The sequence below is a fragment of the Triturus cristatus genome, chromosome 1_2 (assembly GCF_964204655.1).
Source record: "Triturus cristatus chromosome 1_2, aTriCri1.1, whole genome shotgun sequence".
NCBI classification, from domain to species: Eukaryota; Metazoa; Chordata; class Amphibia; order Caudata; family Salamandridae; genus Triturus; species Triturus cristatus.
The window spans coordinates 434,034,911-434,055,741 of NC_140580.1; the positions used below are offsets into that span (position 1 = coordinate 434,034,911).

Genomic DNA, 20,831 nt, shown 5'->3' on the forward strand with positions numbered 1-20,831 from the left:
TTGCGTTTGGAGGCTCCCTTAGTTTAACAGTGCTTGGTTTTAGGCATACATTAATCCTGGTTAAACATCAGAGAAGGTACCTAATCCCAACACCAGGAGGTGCAGTGTTGGTTAATAATTTAATTCCATGGACAGAAATGCAACAGGGGAATATTACGCAGGTTTAATAACACCTGACTGATTATGTACGTACTGTCATGTAAAAGGCATACACAACACAAAATAAGCTGTTTAAAACTTAAATCCCACACAGATTTGTGAGACGTATTGGTTGGGATGCCACAGAAGATGTTTTGAAAATAAGCGTTTCATTGGTTGCTTGCTGAGTTAATAGAAAATGTAGCACTTGAACAGCTTCGTACTTATATTTCAAACACTGAAGAGTGAAGCTGGGTATCTAATTTTGAACAATACTTAAGTTAGTGAAGCTGGTTAGTACAAAATTATGACTTTTAAGTACAAGTGTTTCCAATGAGAAACAATAATGAATACTTTGATTATCAATTGTATTCCTTATTCTGTTTTAGAAATTGTAGTTCTTTGAGACTCGTTTGATTGTTTGAACTCTTTCGCTGATCATATACTTTTTGAAGTTTTATACTTGTAGGTTCAGGTGTGGTTTTTTTTTTTCTTCATTCTACAGCATGGAGCTGACCGAACAAAGAAAAATAGAGATGGGAACACGCCATTGGACTTGGCTAAAGATAGTGATACAGATATTCGAGACCTGTTAAGAGGGGATTCAGCATTGCTAGATGCTGCTAAGAAAGGCTGTGTGGTCAGAGCAAAGAAGCTATGTTCACTTCATAATGTGAATTGTAGAGACACTCAAGGCAGACATTCAACATCATTGCATCTTGCAGGTTGGTGCTTGGTTATCTTCATTTTTGTCCTTTTTATTAGTAAATATTTTTTTTAAAGAGCAAACTAGTAAATTCTTGTAAAAGTTATACCTATTCAATCCAATTGAGTAAAAGCATTGACATAGCCAATAGGTCTCGCTTTTGGGACCTTATAAGTGTTTAGCCGTGCAACAGTTGCATAACTAAATACTTATAAGGTCAAAAAAGCAAGACCTATTGACTATGCCAATGCTTGTTTCTGTTTATTACTTCTCTGTAGTATTGGCAGCGCATGGGTGCCACCATTACTACATAGAAGTAATAAACAGGAAAAAAAAAACCTGGCTCACGGAGATCAAAGCGGCCGTGAAAGTGAGGCGCGCGCGCACATGCACTCTAGCTATAGTCTACAGTGGTAGGACTTTTTTGATCCCTCATAAAGTCTCGCCAGACCAGCGCATGCGCTGGGTCAGGTGAGACCTAAAAAATTATGTTGGCAGAATATTCTAAGAGTGTTAAACTTGGAGAATGAGCGTGTAAGTTAAGTATGGGAAATTTTGTCTCCACAGCTGGCTACAACAATTTGGAAGTTGCAGAATTCCTGTTACAGAATGGGGCTGATGTAAATGCTCAAGACAAAGGAGGCCTAATACCTTTGCATAATGCGGCATCATACGGGGTAGGTAGTTTGTGCTGCTGCATATTGTATTTATCCTGCTCAGTGGAAGACCAAATAAGTAAAAAGATGAATCCACAATCTAACGCCTGTTTATCAAGTACCAGAAAGTGCTCCAATGTGTATGCTCAGTGAACTCAAAAATGCTTTTGTAAAAAGTAGACACAACCTCAGTGAAAAAACACACTTGCTTGATGTTTTCATAAGCAATAGTCCACCTGTAAGTGGATGTAAAAAAAACTGGGTACGCAATAGTTACAAGTGAAGTCTGCTCCAATCATAGTGCTCCCTAGACAAACCAGGTTCGAGGCATGTGTGCTGTAGATACACATGCATTGCATACATTTGTCATCTAGTGTTGGGTCCGGATATTTGCCAGTTGTTTTTCTTTGAAGAAGTCTTTTCCAGTCACAAGGTAAGGTGACTCCTCCTTTCGGTGATAGTGCGCATGGACATCAACTCCATTGTAAGATTGTTTTCTTTCCGCCATCGGCTTCGGACGTGTATTGCGGCGCTCCGATTTAAAACTGTTAATCTGGATCCCTTTGGTATGCAATTCACCCTACCCTCGTCGGTATTGTATTTGATTGCGTCTCCACCTTCTTGTGTTGAAATCTGAGAAAACCTTGTCTATATTATCGAAAAAACTCTAACTGCGGCCTTTGAGCCTACCTCTTACCTCGACTTATACTTCAAGAACCAGCGTCCAGCCTTCCGCCAATGGAACGGATGCCGTTTCAATTCTGTCCTCGATGCCACTCCAACTATCTGTATACCGACCAGCATAAGGTCTGTAATCTGTCTCTCCCCGGAGCATAAAAAGGAAGACCTCGACGCGTGTCGGTCGTTCCGTTCCAAAAGGACTTTGTGGGACTGTCGGACTTGACGGAGATACATGCAGTGACAAAGTACCCAGGACACCCCTGATACCTTTGGTGAGGACCTCGAGCAGGAGCATGAAGAAATGTCAGCGGAGGAAGAAGAGATCTTCTCCCTCCAGGACTTTGATTCTGAATTGGAGATCGCACTCGAGTCCCAAGACGCTATGGCTGGACAGGGTGCTGTGAGTACCAAAGCCCCTTTGCCCACCTAACCAATCCAACAAAACAAAAGGTTATTGGGCCACCACTTCTAACAGGCCATGGTCGGCCCTAGACTCTTATTCAAACACCCCGCCATCCGGCTCGGCCCTGAAACAGCAAGTCAAGCCTTCCGGCTCCGCCCCAAACAGAGATGATACCCCTCCAGTTCCAAAACATCTTGGACGAAAGAGAAAAAGCAAAAATCCAGCTCGGCACCGGAAATTTCGGAGCTGTAACAAAAAGGCACTCCCTTACCGTCACCGTAGCAATTTTGGAGAAAATTAAGGAAAAGCTGGATCCTAAACAAAAGCATACATCCTAATACTGGACACAACAGCTAAAACAGTGATTCCTTTAAAAAGAAAGACAGACACTGAGTTCGAGGCATGTGGGCTGCTGAATTCATATCTGTGCATAGATCGCCGCCTAGTGTTGGGTCCGGATGTTTGCACGTTGTTGTCCTGGAAGAGTCTTCGAAGTATCACGAGATAGGTGACTCCTCCCCTGGACCACAGTGCGCATGGACATCCTCTCCATCCCCAGATTGTTTTTTTCCGCCATTGGGTTCGGATGTGCTTATCTTAGCTCAAGTTAGGAATATTTAGTTTAAGGCCAAAAGGCCTTTAGTTTTCGTCGGTACTGTTCCCGTTCGGTATCGACTGCTTTCTTAATTAGTTTAGAAACTTCTTCCAGGTCCAAACATCGACCTTACATCGACGATGGAATCGAGGACCCCATTCAAATGGTGTCCTCTATGCCACGCCAAATACCCACACATCGACGTCCACCCGGTATGCAACAAATGTCTCTCACTGGATCACGACGAATCGAAATGTATGGCCTGTGCCCGATTCCGATCGAAGAAGACTGTCCGGAACCGACGGGCAGCGAGATTAGAAGCGCAGCAATCGGCGCCTGCCCCGGCCAACATCTTCAGCACCGAGGACGAAGATGTTGAGAGCGTGGAAGAAGTAAACTCCAGCCCCGCTTCCGACCAAGATTCCCGATCGGAAGACGCCGATGAAGTGCTTTTTCACAGGGAAGAAGCCGTCGACGAGGTAGGAGACTACGATGAGGCCTTTGGGGCCGAAGAAGATAGCTCTAGCGAAGAGCCAGGCCTACCCGTCGATACGGAGGCCGTCAAAGTGCGTCGTTCTACGGCTCAGGTCAAGGGATCGCCTCCGGGCCTTACTCGAGATCAATCCCACAGTTCTTCGGCCCCGCCTTCGGGCCCGGCCTCGAACATCCAGCACGAGCCATTATTGCCAAAGACGACTGGTTTCCCTTCAACAAAACCGAAACCGATCGTCGCACCAGTTCCACCGAAACCAAAAGTGAAACTGGCCATCATCGGCTCGAAGCCCTCGAAGACCTCCACTCCTTCGACGCCAACACAGACCATCGGCTCCGAACGCACTAAGAGGGATTTCGGCACCGAACTCGCTGCAGCGGATATCGGTACCGACCCGAAAAGGAAGGCCCTCGGTCCCACTAAAGCGCCTCGGCCCCTGGCACCGAAACATTTGGCCCCGACCACCAAAGTCAAAATGGCCGCTCCATCTGAGTCCACTTCCAAAACGGCGGCACACGCCAAGTCATAGACTCCGACGACCGCTGATACCTCTCTTCGGATCGATGACCCTGTGGCTCCAAAGCAGTCGGCGCCTACCTCCACGGTACCGACCGGCACCAAAGAACCTTCGGCGTTCTTGGTGCGACATATCGCGGCGTCGTTGCAACGCATCAGAGAACGGGCTGCCCTACGATCCACGTCGGGCCCCGACACGAACAAGGCTCCAAAGGCACCCTCGGCACCAACCAACATCACTTTTGGTTTGCCGCCATCCACGGCGCCGAAGATGTTCGAGATCCGAACACGTGTCTGCTAGACACAGTCCCCATCTACTGGACACTCACCTTCTGAGCATCCACAGCCACAATTCATCGACGCCGACACTGGTAGACTGATGCTCCGAAAACGGAAGATCACTCCAGAGAAAGCCTTGGACTCCTACAGAATACCTCTGAAGCATAAATTGCCAGCAGAGTCGGAACCGGTTCTGTATGAACGCTTGCACACCTCCTATCGGGATCCCCAGTCCTTTTCTCCTACGCCCTCCGAAACGGACGCAATGAAGGACTACATGGGTGATGATACCACCTACCCTAGGGATATCGATCCTGACGAGCAGCAGGACCCAGATCAAGCATGGGATGACCCTACAGACCAGGGTACCGCGCCAGATGCCCAGGACACACAGCTTTACGGCGCTAAAACATCTCCCACCGAGGACACTGCTGCCTTCAATGCCCTCCTAGAACGTGCTGCCGCCAATCATGGAGTACAACTCCACTCTGACACGGTTGAGGAAGACTTCTTAGTGGACACTTTCGCCTCCTCCGAGAGGACTGTCAAAACTTTGCCCATGTTGAAAGGTGTTCTCAAACCTGCGAAGGACATTTTCAAAGAAACAACCAGAGCACGGGTGCTAAACCCCAGGATTGAAAAAAATACAAACCTGCGCCCGGAGACCCTATGTACATTAGAGGTCAGTTACCTCTGGACTCCAGGGTGGTTGCTAACGCTCGCAAACGAGCCCACTCGCAAACAACAGGTGATGCTCCTCCCCCAGACAAGGAGTCCAAGGTGCTGGAGACCTCAGGCAAGAGAATTGCAGCTCAAGCAGCAAACATCTGGCGCATTGCCAATACACAGGCCCTCGTGGCCCGCTATGATCGTTCACACTACGACACGCTAGAATCACTACTCCAGCATCTGCCAGATGAATACAAAGAGGCAGCGGAGCTCCTCATCAGAGAGAGACAACTCCTTACCAACGCATCCATTAAGTGCGCACTGGATGCTGCCGACACTGCAGCAAGGGCAATTAACACCAGCGTCATGTTACGCCGACACGCTTGGTTAAGAATCTCCGGATTCAAACCAGAGATTCAAAACAACATCCTGAATCAGCTAGTCAACCCCGACTACTTATTCGGCCCAGAAGTTGACACCACCTTAGAAAAAATAAAGAAAGACACTGACACTGCGAAGTCAATGGGGGCTCTGCAAACGCAGCAATTTCGTAGTGGCGCCTTTCGTCGCCCCGGGAATAGAGGAGCAGCTAGAGGCCAGGGGTCACAGCAGCAATACACTAAAGGGGGCACACAGAGTACCTACGATAAAACCAACAGAGGCGGATATCGTGGCTCCAGCACCAAGGGCAGAGGACGTGGTTACGGCAACACCAGGTCCTCACCCAAAAACAAACAGTGACGCCCTCTCCCTTCCCCCCGACCACATAACACCTGTCGGGTGGAGACTCCAGCGGTTTCTGTCCATGTGGAAAACCATCACCACAGACAGGTGGGTCAGGGACATTATCCAGCACGGTTACTGTCTCGAATTAACCTCCACTCCACCCAACATACCGCCAAAGCACCGTCCTATGTCCGTAGAGCACTTAGCATTATTGCAGCAGGAAGTGCTAAGTATGCTGCTAAGTATGCTGCAAAAGGGTGCAATAGAGGTCGTGCCCATCAACCAGCAGGGGACAGGGGTGTACTCTCTGTACTTCCTAATCCCAAAAAAGGATGGGTCGCTCAGACCTATACTAGACCTGAGACCCCTCAACCACTACATTCTGTCAGAGCATTTCCATATGCTCACCCTACAGCAGGTTCTCCCGCTGCTCAGCCAGGGAGACTTCCTAGCCACACTAGACCTCAAAGATGCGTACTTCCACATACCCATACACCCATCACGCAGGAAATATCTCAGGTTCACTATTCAGGGACAGCACTATCAATTCAAAGTCTTCCCCTTCGGCGTGACAACAGCACCCAGGGTTTTCACCAAGTGCCTAGCTACAGTGGCTGCACATCTACGGAGACAACACATTCACGTCTACCCTTACCTGGACGACTGGCTTGTTCAAGCAAAGTCAGCCCAGCAATGCGCCAGCCACATGTCCCTCACCATCCACCTTCTTCACAGTCTGGGATTCTCACTAAATTACCCAAAATCACATCTCCAACCCGCACACGTACAACAGTACCTGGGCGCGACCATAAACACTCTGGCAGCCACAGCTCAGCCAAATTTAGTGAGGATCAACAGCATGCAACTGCTGATCTCAAAGTTCAAACCTCAACACTCCCTTCCTGCGCGAGTGTTCATGCAGTTGATAGGCATGATGGCCTCCTGCATTTTCATAGTCCCGCACGCGAGACTACATATGTGCCCGCTTCAGGAGTGCTTGGCACGTCAATGGAATCAGGCTCACGGGCAATTAAAAGACCTAGTGTGGGTGAGCGGTCGGGCATACAACTCTCTGCATTGGTGGATGCACAAAACCTTTGCAAGGGCCGACCGTTCCAAGAGCCTGTTCCACAAATAATACTGACAGCGGACGCCTCTCTCCAGGGATGGGGAGCTCATGTGCTCAGTTACACAGTGCAGGGACTATGGACGACACAACAAAAGAAGATGCACATCAACGTTCTGGAACTGATGGCAATCTTCCTAGCCATGAGGCATTCAAAGTACACTTGTGCAACAAAGTTGTGTTGATCTGGACGGACAACATGACTGCCATGTACTACATACAGAAGCAGGGAGGAACACACTCTCCACAGTTGCCTCATCTGGCTCAGAGCATGTTGAAGTGGGCCATTCAGAGGAACATATTTCTCATGGCGGACAACCAGATAGCGGATCTGCTCAGCAGACACAGCCACCAGATGCACGAGTGGGAGCTACATCCATCAGTACTCCAACCGTACTTCCAACAGTGGGGTCATCCAGAGATAGACCTATTCGCCACAAACGAAAACGCAAAATGCCAAAGCTTTGCCGCCAGGTTCCCACATCCACAGTCGCAGGGCAATGCGATATGGATGAACTGGTCCGGCAGATTTGCGTACGCTTTTCCCCCAGCGCCATTAATACCGCTGGTGGCACGCAAACTGTGACAGCACTCTCTGACACTCATCCTAGTTGCTCCAACGTGGGCGCGCCAGTCATGGTACACCACCTTTCTGGAACTTTCCGTGGTGCCGCATCAAAGGCTGCGGATAAAACCTGCACTTTTAACGCAGAGCCATGGCGAAATTCAGCACCCAGATCCGCAACAGCTGAACCTGGCAATCTGGCTCCTGAAGTCTTAGAGTTTGGCTACCTAAACCTGCCACCTGACTGTATGGAGATCATCAAGGAGGCCAGGAGACGCACTACCAGAGCTTGCTATGCAGCTAAATGGAAGAGGTTTGTCATTTACTGCACCAACAATAACATTAACCCGCTAGACGCATCCATTCAAAACATGATCTGTTACCTATTACACCTATACCGATGCAATCTGGCATACACCTCAATTCGTATCCATTTAACCGCAATAGCAGCCTATCTCCAACAGGCAGCACCTCTCTTTATTCAGAGTGCCTGCCATCAAAGCTTTCTTGGAAGGACTTAAACGAGTGATTCCCCCAAGACACCCACCAGCACCGGTGTGGAACCTCAACTTGGTCCTCACCAGACTCATGGGTCCACCCTTCGAGCCTCTCCACTCATGTGAGATTCAATTCCTCACCTGGAAAGTAGCTTTCCTAATAGCAATCACTTCGTTAAGACGAGTTAGTGAACTCCAGGCACTAACCATTCAAGAGCCATTCATACAGGTTCACGCAAACAGGGTCGTACTACGTACCAACCTCAAATTCATGCCTAAAGTAATATCGCAGTTCCACATGAATCAAACCATTGAACTGCCTGTTTTCTTTCAAAATCCACAAAATGTCGCTGAGAGAATGCTCCATACACTAGATGTAAAGAGGGCACTCATGTACTATATAGACCGAATCAAGGACTTTAGGAAGACAAAACAACTTTTCGTTGCCTTTTCGCCACAACACAAGGGCAACGCCATTTCCAAAGCAGGTATAGCCAGATGGATCGTTAAATGTATTCAAATTTGCTATCAAAAAGCTAAACGCACACTAACGATTCCCCCACGAGCCCACTCAACACGAATGTTAGGGGCATCCATGGCTTTCCTGGGAAACATTCCTTTACAGGAAATATGTAGAGCAGCCACATGGTCCACTATACATACATTTACCAAACACTACTGTGTAGATGTACACTCAAAACAGCAGGCAGCTGTAGGACAGGCTGTTCTCAAAACACTTTTTCAGACCGCTGCAGCTGGCACGGGTAGCCGCCGCTAATAGAGGGCACTGCTATGTATTCTATGCACAGATATGAATTCAGCAGCCCACATGCCTCGAACTGAATATGCTACTTACCAGTATGCATCTGTTCTTGGCATGTAGGGCTGCTGACATTCATATCGCCCTCCCTCCTCCCCGGCGCCTGTCGCAGCTGCAGCTCTCAGAATTACTGCAAGCATGGTCATCACTTTCTGTATCTACTCCATCACTGCCACAATGGCGAAAAACAATCTGGGGATGGAGAGGATGCCCATGCGCACTGTGGTCCAGGGGAGGAGTCACCTATCTCGTGATACTTCGAAGACTCTTCCAGGACAACAACGTGCAAACATCCGGACCCAACACTAGGCGGCGATCTATGCACAGATATGAATGTCAGCAGCCCTACATGCCAAGAACAGATGCATACTGGTAAGTAGCATATTCAATACAGAGGCCCATTATACCAGATACAGATCCTTTACACATTACACCATCAGGTTCTACTAACACAAACCTGATATAGAGGAGGATGATGGCAATTCTAATTAGGGCTCCCGGTTTTATAGTATTTATTTTTGGCCATTTCCGCCTGTATTTATACATATTTATTTTGTGTTAAATGAAGTTGTAAAACTGTACATTTCCACATCTATTTAACTGATAGCCATGCACTCATAATTTGATGTCTGCCTTGTTTTAGATATTCAAGCTGCCAAATGTTGCATAACAATAAATCCACTGATAAATTCTAGCATTCTACCATAAATGTATGTTGACCTATGCCGCTATTTAGAGAAATGTCATCCTGTTTTTCAATTCCCCATGCTGTCCATCTGCTCAGCTGCTGGCCTATAATTCATGAAAGACAGCACGGAGAGTCACCTAAAAGAAGCACGATTTTCTGTATTTATCCACCTTTAAAAATAAATGCAGACAGAAAACACATTGTTTTCTGTCTATATTTATCTGTAAAAATGGAAAACAAGGAGCCTTAATTATAATCCGCCACCACCAGATCCATGGGATGACTATAGTATAGATCCACAGCAAGCTACAGACCCTGATCTATATCCAGCACACCCTTCCTCTCCTGATGAAGATACTGCACATCATGAATTAATTGCTAGGGCAGCTAATTACCATGGAGTGCCTTTACATAAGGAGGCTCTGTAAGAAGATTTCCTATTTGAAACCTTAGAAATTTATTTTAATTGTCAATATTTGTTTGGCTCTCAAGCCTACTCCACTTTGCGCCATTTTCGGGATAGTCTGGATGGAGCGTAATCTTAATACCGTATTGTCATACCGTCGTCGTCGTCTTCTCTCAGTACTCGGTTGGGCTGGGAATGGTCTCCTGCATTCCCTTCTATGTGGACTGTTATGCGGCTGTGCCAGTTGGCATCTTTTCACTTGTCCTTCCACGTGCCGTATGTGGAGTGCCATGCTCCAGTAGGTATTTCTTTCTGCGTTTTACCTTGTCAATGACTAGTTGTGGTCCCTGGCTGTTCTCTTGGACACATCTTAATTTCTGACCCTGTTGGTGTGTACACCGGTGGCTGCATAGTCTTCTTTGCTTTCTACCCAGGTTCTGATTGGGGTGTTTTCATGGTATTGTGCAGATGCACTATTGCCTTGTTCCCTGTACGACAGGGTGCTTAGTCTTTTTTTCTTACAGGCATTCCTCATTATGTTTCTAACGCCCTTATAGGAGACTCCTTATGCTGTGCTTGGTGCACTGGTGCAAGTCGGCAGATGGTGCACGGGGATCCTTCTTGATTGTTGCTATTGCTTGCAATGCTTTATCATCTATTGGTTGAAGCCCTCTGCCTTGCCTACTTCAATGGCTGAGAGTTTGGCCCAGCAGTTTTAGCTGTTGTCGTTAGCATTCCGCCTTGGTCTCTCGGACCGGTTGCCCTTCTGGGGGCTGTTGTTGTGCTATGTTTCTGTGGTGTGTTCTTTCCACTTGTCTTGTTCTTCTGCCATGCATTTTCCACTATGTCTTTGCGCGGCTGCAGAATCTGTCAGAGACCTCTGATAGAGAATACTGGCCGCAGATTCCTTCACGTAGAATTATCCCCAGGCGTGAGACTGGATCCGGAAACATTTTGCCACAGCATCCCTGCGCGCCAGGCTTTAAAGCTTGCACGTCGTATGGGCGTCTTATGTCGGCGACGAACCCTCATTGCATTTGCATGTGGTGTTTGGGGGACGATCACGGCCCAAATGAAACTTCTCTCAGCGCGTCTCTCCAGGTCGACCTCCTTCCCTCGATCAGCCTCGGCAGACCACTTCAGATACGGACGTGGTCGTCGTCCTCACCCTTCCCTGATGTCGCGAGAGCGTCGCTCACCGGTGGGTAAGCGTCGCAGTTTGTCCCCGGGGGCCGGGTTTTGGCCTGCTGGGGGCGTGGACTCTCCTCGGGTGATTCGGCCCCGCGTGTCCTCCTACCCACCGTTTCCCGGTGATGGAGCGTCGAGAGTCCAGATGGATACATACGCGGCGGCTTTGCAGGCCTCGCTGGCGTCTCCTCCTCCTTTCCCTCCTGGGGCGTCCGCGGTTCCCTTGCCTTGCGCGGGGACTTCCACGGCGCCGCCGGTGGCTCCGGCCCTGACTGGGTCAGATCCAGGGTTGGAGGATGTGGTGCTGTTAGAGTGCGGTTCCTCTGGGGTCCCTCCTTCACACCACGGCGTCTCTGCCTCGCCGTAAACTCCCGCGGGAGTCCCTGTGGTGTCGCATGAGGTCGCCGGGGCTCGGGTCGCATCCCCGAGCCCCTCTCGTCCCTTGACAAGGTGTCTAAGGCCGAGGTGATGCCGCTAGGGCGCTGGCGGCTGCTGGACCAGGCGGCGCCACAGGGGTCGGTAGACTCTCCTCATCCCGCTCTGGGTGGAGGCTGGGCGCGAACCCCTCTCCCTCCTCTGGGACTTTCTCGTCCCTCCACGCAGGCGGCTGCCTTGTCGGGGGGGTGAGTCGGAGATTGGGTCGGCCCTGGCGGCGCCGCATGGCTCGCCGGACCACCTCGGTCGTATACTGGGCCGAGGCTGGCAGGGTGCTTCCTGTCACTCCCCTGGTCCTTCTCGTCCCTCCATGCAGGCGGCTGCCTCGGCGGAGGTTGAATCGGCGCCATTCCGACACCGCCCCCTGTGACTCCGGCCCCTCTCCGGTCACCGGCGCAGTGTGACTTCGAGGAGCCCTATCCAGCGTCTCCTTCGACGCAGGCTGGCGTTACCACTCTGCCTCAGGCGTCGAGTTGCGGAGTCGTCTTCGGACGCTCCCTCTTCCCTGGAGGCTGCCTGCATATTGGTGTCGTCCTCCCCAGAGTCTGGCCGCCGAGTGGTGTCTTTTTCACCGGCATAGTCGAAGGGTGGCTCCCCGCTGCTTCTGAGGCCGCGGTGTTCACCGGAGGAGCAGCAGGTCCCCCATTCCTCGGCTCCTTCTGCCTCCCAGGTCTGGCCCCTGCCCGTTCCGCTTGGCTTGGGGGACGGCCGCCTTAGTCTGCAGCAGTCGCCCACGGAGGAGCTCCTTTCTCCGCCGCGGGGCCCTACAGAGGTGGGTGCGGCCTTTGCTCACGCGGTGTCCATGGCTGTGGATATTCTGCGCATGGGTGACCCGATTGCTCATTTTCCGACGGATCATCTCTTGGAGGTTCTCCACCAGGGCTCTGATGGGGAGGGAGATCTTGCTTCCCTTTGTGGGTTAGCTCCTTTCGTCCGTGACGGGGGCTTGGGGGCGTCCTGCCTCAGGGGATCCGGTGCCTCAGCACCTTCTACACCGGCACCTTCCGGCGCTGTGTGACCCTGCGTGTCTTTCCCTCCACCCCTCTGGTGCCAGTCCTCTCTTGCGGACTGCTTATCCCTCCCTGCCACAGCTGTTGACTCCGCCCTCCCGGTAGGCCCTCTGGCTGGACTCTTGGGAGCGCAACACCTTGTGTATCCTGGCTTGGGCCTCCTCTTGTCTGTGGGACTCTGAGTCTTTGGGGTCCGCAGCTTCTCAGGAGGCTGTTCAGGTGTACTTACGGCGTCATGCGTTGGATGGCAGGGAGCTAGCGGCGTTTATACTTCACTCCGCTCTGGACATCTCGGAGGTGCTGGGCTGGGCCATGGCTTCTTCAGTCGCTCTCAGTCGCCATGCTTGGCTTCGGGACGGCGTCTTCCCCCGAAAACATTTGGGCAACGGATCCTTGATCTCCCGTTAGATGGTAGCCTGTTGTTTCATGCCCCAGCTGACTCCGCCATCCAAAGGTTCCTGGCTTGGCTCCGTCCTCCTCCTCCCCCCCCCCCCCTTATATTCCTCCTCCTCAGTGATTAAGGAGTTGAGCTGGTTCTGGTCCTTCTTGGGAAGATCGCTCTTGTGGTGGAGTGTTTTTCTGTCCATTGAGTCCTCCTTGTGGGGACTTTGGCGCTGTTGGCTGCTGCACGGCCCTTGTTCGCTGTGTGTGTGCGTTTTTCTTGCTAGAAACTGTTACGCAGACTTGGCCCAGAGATTAGGCCTTCTGTTTTCTTTGGGCTGATTATCAAGCCGTTCACTGGGGTTTTCCCAGTGGCTCTTTTGTTTTCCTCTGTTGTAGAAGTTCTTCCAAAGAGGGTTCCCATGTCTTGGGACTTAACGTACCCTATGTGGAGTAGTGGTAGCTGTCATACAGCTTGCGCTCTGCTGGGGAGTTCTTGTGGCCCTTGGGTGCCTGTTCTCCGTGGCGTTTCTGTATGTTGCTTTGCATCTTGAGGGCATGTGCGCGGCCCCTCGTGGGGGTGTGTCCGGCCCTTTTCCTCTTCTCCCTGCTTGGGATAATTCTGTGCCCTCCCTTGTCAGGTGTTGCCCACTCGATCTTCCTGGGGGCCTGGGCTGTTTTTCTTGTTTCTGGTGCTGGTCTGTTAGCGCCGCTCTGGTTGGCCTGTGGCCTTCCGTCTGTTGTGGCTCAGCCTTCTTTTCCCTCGTTTCCTTGGGTCCTCTGGGCTCTTCCCCTGGCTTTGGAGGGAAGCTTATTGCCTTGAAGGGGTGTGGGGGTACTGCGGCCTCTCTGACCTGGCCCTTGGTTTCTCTATCGTGAGTGTGAAGGCCACCCCCCCCTTTTCTTCTTCCCCCATCCCTCTGGGGTCAGTGGTGTTCTTGCCTGGAAGGGGCCGGGTTATTGCCCAGTCCGCAGGTCTGGTCCCCTGTGTGACCCTCTGTCCTGTTATGACTGGGGGGTCCTTTCGCAGATCCTCCTTCCCCATGGGTATTGCTAGGTTATCTATTCTACGTGAAGGAATCTGCGGCTAGTAGTCTCTATCAGATGTACGAGTTACTTACCTTCGGTAGAGCCGATTCTAGCTGCAGATTCCTTCACGGCCCGCCCTTCCTCCCCGTTCTGCGAGGACCCGTGGGTTGGTCTTGGCACTCGCCTCCTGATGGAGGGCTGCGTTTCTTGTCCGTGCATTCCTTTGCTCTTTGCGGGTTTCTCCGTCTTGTTGCTGTTCCTTCCTCCCCTTGATTCTCTGGAGGATGGGGTTATGGTGCCCCTGTGCCCCGCTACTCAGGCTGCTCCAGGTTTGGGGGGGTGTTTACCTTCAACCTCGGCCCTCCCTCCCTTCCTCTTGCTGCAGGTGGTCCCTGCCCCTCTGCCGTCCTCTGTCTTGGGGTCACCTGGCCATGTCCTGCCCTTGTTCCTTGGAGGATGGTTGCCCTCTGTGCTGGGGTGGCTTGGAGGGTTGTTGTTGTTGTCCTGTCCGTTCTGGGGCTGGCTCCCCTTCCCCATTTCCTGGTGGGGGTTGTAGGCCTGATATAGGTGTCCTGCCTTTACATCTGTTCCCTGTCCCCGGGGGAGGGGGGTGGAAGGCGGTTACATGCTGGCAGGGTGGCTGCTCTGGGCTCTGCTCTGTTCTTTATTCCGCCCCTGCCTTTGAAGGCTGCAGTGTTGCACCGCTCCTTATGGTGTCGCTTGTCTCCATTCTTTGTTTCTACTCTTTCGCACACTGTTCCCCTGCTCCCACGGTTTGCCTGGTGGCTCCGCGTTGTGGCGCGGAAAAGTTCTCCGAAGAAAACGGCCGTAGGCGCGCTGGGGTGGGGCTTATGTGACCTCGCTGACGTCACGTACGCGGACGACGCCTAGGCGGAGTTGCGTGGTGTTGCCCCGCCCCCTGGCGCGCAGGGTTGCTCTGGCAAAAAGGATCCGGATCCAGTCTCACGCCTGGGGATAATTCTACGTGAAGGAATCTGCGGCTAGAATCGTCTCTACCAGATACATTGTTACCGTAAGGTAAATAGCTCGTATATCTAGCCGCAAATTCCTTATCCCCAGGCGTGAGACCGGATCCGGAAAACTTTTTCCCCAGCAGTACCTCGGCGGGGATGGCATCGCCTGGCTCCGTCCTGACGTCGTCCGGCTCCGTCCTGACATCGTCCATGAAAGTGACGTCAATGGAGCCATATAAGGCCCCCATCCCCCCTCCCGGTGTGCTGACGTCAGTTTTCCGCATCCCAACGCGGATCCGGGAGAAGCGGTTCCTCTGGCCTGTTTTTTTGTTCTTCAAACCTTCACGATGCCTTTTCGCGTCCATACCAGTGTGTCGATGCCTGCGGGCTTCAAGTCGTGTGAGACCTGTACGCGGCTGATGGCGGCGGATCCACGCGAGACCTGTATTTGGTGCTTGGGTGAGCACCATGACTCCATGTAGTGCGACGCCTGCCGGCAGCTGAAGCCGAAGTCCCTGTGGGAACGACAGATGAAGTTGATATCGACCCAGTTGTCCCTGTCCATATCCTCGCGGCGCCGGTCTCCGTCTCCAGCGGAGGAGTCCATGGGGCGCAGTTCTTAATCCCATGCTAATGTTCCTGTTTGGGACAGGTCCCGGAGTCGTTCCCGCGGACGTCGCTCGTCCGCCTCAGGCAAGCCCCAGAAGTAGTCACGGAGGTCGTCGACCTCGCGGAAGCGTGACGCCTGGGCCCACTACTCCCGGTCTTCAGCGGACATGGGTCTTCAGGAGTTGACCTCCACCTATCCACCATTTCCTGGTGATGGGGCGACTCTGACCCAGATGGAGGCCTATTCCAGGGCCCTGCATGCCTTTTTTGGGGTCACCCCCTCTCCCTGGTGCGCCTTAGGGCCCCACAGTGGGTGTAGGGAATCAGGTCGTGGGTTCGCCGGCAGGTTCGCCCACGGCGCCGAACGAGTGCCTGCACTCCGGTTTTGGAGTCGCTGTGACGACGGGACACGGCCCGGAGGGGCATCCCACTCTGACATCTGCCCCTCCTGCAGTGTCTTCGCACAGCCCAGTGGGGCTCCCTGCATCGTCCCTGAATGCGGCAGTAGTGCGGAGCTCGACTCTGAGTCGACGTCGTTCCTCCCTGCAGGTTCTCACTGGAAGTAGAGTCGACGCCGGTCCGATGAGTCTTCTTCGGGGGTCATCTACGTCGATCCAATGCCTTTTTGACGTTGGTTGACGCTGGTTCTGTCCCCGGCTGTTCCTCTGTTGGTAGAGGACGTGACCCCAGATGCTTCTCCACCCCCAGGGTTGTTTGACTGCTCCCCGGAGCAGGTGCCCATGGTCCGCTTGCCTGCTCGTCATACTGCGGAGCCTCTGTCCTTTGGACGGATTAGCCTGCAGCCGTCCCCTACAGATGACTTGCTGTCACCGCCTCGGATGGCCACGGAGGCTAGCGCAGCATTTGCAAGGGCGGTTCGCAGGGCTGAGGATATCTTGCAGATGCAACCACCCTCTGTCTCCCTGACTTCAGATCCTTTGTTGGATCTTCTCCACCAGGGCACGGTGGACGTGGAGCCCTTGTTGCCTTTTGGCGGGTCATTACATGATGTCCTTCTGGGGATTTGGCCAGGCCCTCATTGGGGGACCGCAAGGGTCGTGCTATGGCACATCGCCATCGCCCGGCTCCAGATTACCCTACCTGTTTGTCCCTCCATCCTAGGGCTCAAGGACTTGTGGCCCATCCCCTCCTCCTCCGTTGCTTCCTCCCACTCAGGAGGCTAGGTGGTTGGAGTTGTGTGGCCGCAATGTCATTGCGTCCACCAGCTCAGGTCTTAGGTCCCTGAGCACGTCCTGCATGTTTGCTCGGACTACTTATGCCCATTGGGACTCAGTCGAGCAACTCCTCCCCTCTTTGCCAGAGGGCCCCTGTGCTGACCTGGTGCGGCCATTTCGAATAAGCCGGGACATGGCGTAATTTTCCTTCCGGTCGGCCATGGTCACCACTGACTCGTGGGTCGAGCTATGGCCAGGTCAGTTGCTCTGTGTCGCAATAAGTGGCTACGCGATGGCAGTTTCCCGGAGAATGTTCGGAAGCGATTCATGGATCTGCCCTTTGAAGGGGTCAGTCTGTTTAATTGGCATGCCGACTCGGCGGTCCAGCGCCTCATGTCTGGATTCCCATGACTCCCATGGTTTTTAGTCCTTATGGCGGACTTTTGATTTCGTACGCAGCATTGTCACTGCTTTTCTGGGTTCAGTCTCTGGGTTCAAGACGTTATTTACCAGACGGGTTGTATTGCTGATCAGCCGTGGTTTTCCCTCCCTTTGGTATTGCTGGGCCAGCTGTTTATACATTTTTTTTTTTTACCTCTGCCTGTGGGCTTGTCTCAAGAGGTGCCCCTTGCTTTTTATAGGGATGTGACCTCTGTGGGGTATTCGTTAGCTATTATGTAGCTGCTCTTACATGCCCAGGAAGTTTCGGAGGCTCCCATGGAGTTTTCCTCATATATTTTCTGTTCCTCTGAGGACTTTTCCTATGGGTTATACTGTAGGCTTCTCACTTCGTTCCGTCTTCCTGCTGTGGTAGGCCGCCTTGTGAGAAAGTGCCATCTTTCTTGCATGGTATGCCCCCACTTTTTGCTGAATTGCTGAATGTACTTTGACTGAGTGTGGCCTGGACTCCTGACAATCAGGTGCCCAGGGCCTATGTTTCTTTCCTAAAACAAACCCAAATTGGCAAACCCTGGCCACATGTCAGCCCCTGGTAAATGGTACCCTAGGTACCCAGGGCCTTGTGACCAGGGAAGGCCTCTAAGGGCTGCAGCACTCCTTGTGTCACCCTTAGAGGCCCGGTACCCTTACACACACACACACACACTGCCTTTGCAGGCTGAGTGTTTGGGTGCAAGACAAAAACAAAGTCAACATGACACACATTCCTGTGTGCCATGCCCATCACCTACACTGCCATGGCATACATCAGTCACCCCTCTAGATGGGTGCCTTATGCCAATGGTGTGGGCACAGGAGCAGGAGCCCTGTGCCCCTACAGTGCCCAGGTCCATTCCTGAGCACTGTCAGTGCAGTGCTGCCATTTAAGAGTACTTGGTGCTGAGAGCTCGTCAAACACGAGCTCCACAGCACCATAGTGGCAACACTAAAGACTGAGAAGTTTGATATCAAACTTCTCAGCACATTAAACCCACACTGATGCCAGTGTGGGATTTAATGTACCCAGCGCCCCAGAGGGCATCTTAGAGGTGCCTCCTTAAACCTAACCTACAATCCACGTCTGCTCTGAGGCTGCCACCCAGCAGACATGTTGCTGGACCCCTGGGTAGGAGAGCCCCTGCTCTCCTGGGCCTGCAACAATGCACATCCTGGGCGAGGTGCTAAATCTCCTCCCCCAGGATGGGCAGGGGGAAGCTTCAAAGGCATGCCGCCTCTGTGAGCTTCCCCAGGCCCCTGCAACCCCCCACTCTGGCGGGAAGCTTTGTCCGGCAACCCCAAATAAGGACAGGGGATGTGCCAGCCTGCCAACCACACCCCTCAGGTGGGGGAGGCGAGGTGAAGCACATCTCCGGGCTCTCGCCATCTTGAAGATGGGGAGCCCTACCCTATCAGGACTAGGCTACTGCCCCCCTCCCACAGTAGAGAGGCAGGATAGGGGGTGTACCCACCCCAGGACAGGGACCCATTGGTCCCTGCCCTTCACCTACCTGTAACGCCCCTAAATCTAGTATTTAGGGGCACCCTGAACCTTCCTTCCCCAGATTCCATATTCAAAACTACAAAGAGCAAGAAGAAAGAAGACCTGCCCTGCAGCTGCTAAAAAGAGGAAGACACCAACTGCTTTGGCCCTAGCCCTACCGGCCTGTCGACCCTCGAACCTGCTCCTGCTCCAACCCGGCATCTCTTGTGGCCAGCAACCTCACCAACCCCGGAGGACCTGGCTACCTTTTGGCTCTAAGCCCCTGGGACTCCCATGAGTAGAGGCTCTACTCAAAACCTACCTCTAATCCCTGGCAGCAGCCCGGAACCGCGAACCCAGCACACTCTGCACCAGCCAAGCCTGGCCAGTGCCGGAGTGAACAAAGACCCCGAGGACGACCCCACGGCGACTGTGACCCTGAGTCCGGCACCCAAGGACCTCCCTCAACACTCCTAAAGAAGCCTGCAGCCTCAGAACAAGGTGCCCCCCCTTCCGCGATCAACAGAGGGTAAGATTTCCCGACACCAAAAGGCACCCCTGCACGCGGCGCCCCGCGGCCCCCCTGTGCCCAATCCCGGGGTACCTACCTATCCTCCAACTACCCAACTTACCTCTAGAAGTGGTGGAGGCAACTGAAGAATCCTCGTCCCCGAGCTTGCAGTCTTTTTCTAAACCGGAGATTTCCCATTGAAATCAATTGAGCGCCCGAAGGCTCAAAAGCACTCTGCACCCAGCCGCCTGAGTGGCCCTGGCAGTGAAAACTCTACACCTACCTACTTCCCCACTTGCCCTGAGTAAGTTACCAGGAACCCAGCTCCCACAGCCGCGTGGCTTGCCAGTCAGCAGCCACCAACCAAGGCCCCCCTATCCCTCATAGGATAACATTGTGCCTAACTCTCTCTGCACGCGGCCGCCCTAGAGTCGCTGAGGTTGAATCAACCCTGACCCTGGGGGACCCCTGAGTCTATGCCCAGAACCTCAACTCTGCCAGTCGAGTACTTACCCTTAAACCGCTAACTCTATTTTCCTCATAGGGTAACATTGACTGGCTTTTTCCTGAAATTTCTTTCTTTTAAGTGTGGACTTTTCAAATCTTAAAATATTCACCAAAAATCAGCCGAGTAACGAAAACGAAATTACTCGCCTGCTCTTAGGTGAGCTCCCAGTGCTGGATCTTGGTGCCCAGCACTGACTCTGAAAAATACCTACAACTGCACTTACCCTTAACCCAATTTTCTTCCATAGGAAACCATTGACTGTTTTTCTGTGAACTTTCTTCTAAGTGTCGATTTCTGCAATCTTTAAATATTCTTCCAAAATCGTATAATATCTGAAAACGTAATTACTTACCTGTTTTGGATAAAGGTCCCAGTACTGAGTCTAGGCACCCAGTACTGGATTACAAAAGTAACGAGAACCTACTGTACCTGCAACCTGAATTTTCTTCCTTAGGGAATCATTGACTGTTTTAAAAATCATTACAGTAATTAAGTCGACTTTCATCACTTGATTCTGAGTACTGACCCAGGACTGAATCTAGGATCCAGTCCTGGAATTCCAAAAGTAATCTAAAAAGTAATCTGTTGCAAATAACTTGAATTTACCATTGAGCTCAATGCATTGTTGTGTTTAAAAATAGAGTTGTCTACTGCAACCACTTGTAACTGTTTACAAAAGTCAATTGCATATTGCAAAAGTATTTATATGAAACCTCTTATTCTAAGAAAGTATGTTTTAAATCCAAGTGTTGGTTCTAAAATAAAACCAGCATATATTTTTTTTTTTTATATATAAACCGTTGGCCTAGAGTTCAGTTATTGAGTGTGTGAGACCATTTGCTGACTGAGGGTGTACAACAAATGCTTTACACTGTCCTCTGATACTGCCTTACTTCTCGACCAAGCTACCACTTTAGAGAGTAAGGTTATATCTAACTTTAACCTCTGTCAAACCCTGGGGGACTGTGGACTCTGTACACCCTGTACCTATTAAGGAACAGTATATACAGAGCCACTTTCTCACACGCCTCCTCTGAGGAGACCCACAGTCTGGTGTGACCCTCTCCTGGAGCTTCTGTGTTGCAGCCTATGGTTGTTCCGTTGCACTCTCCTGCTTCTGTGGCTGTAG

At 51.8% G+C, this 20,831-nt stretch overlaps 1 protein-coding gene across 2 annotated transcripts in view; it reads left to right on the top strand.

Moving 5' to 3' along the window:
- TNKS2 (tankyrase 2) overlaps window positions 1-20,831 on the top strand; it is a 689,601-nt gene that overhangs the window by 246,385 nt on the left and 422,385 nt on the right. For both annotated transcript variants that reach the window (XM_085605833.1, XM_085605841.1), the window contains exons 16-17: window positions 644-863; window positions 1,412-1,521. In XM_085605833.1, coding sequence (XP_085461959.1) covers window positions 644-863; window positions 1,412-1,521 — 330 coding nt within the window. The remainder of the gene's footprint in view (window positions 1-643; window positions 864-1,411; window positions 1,522-20,831) is intronic.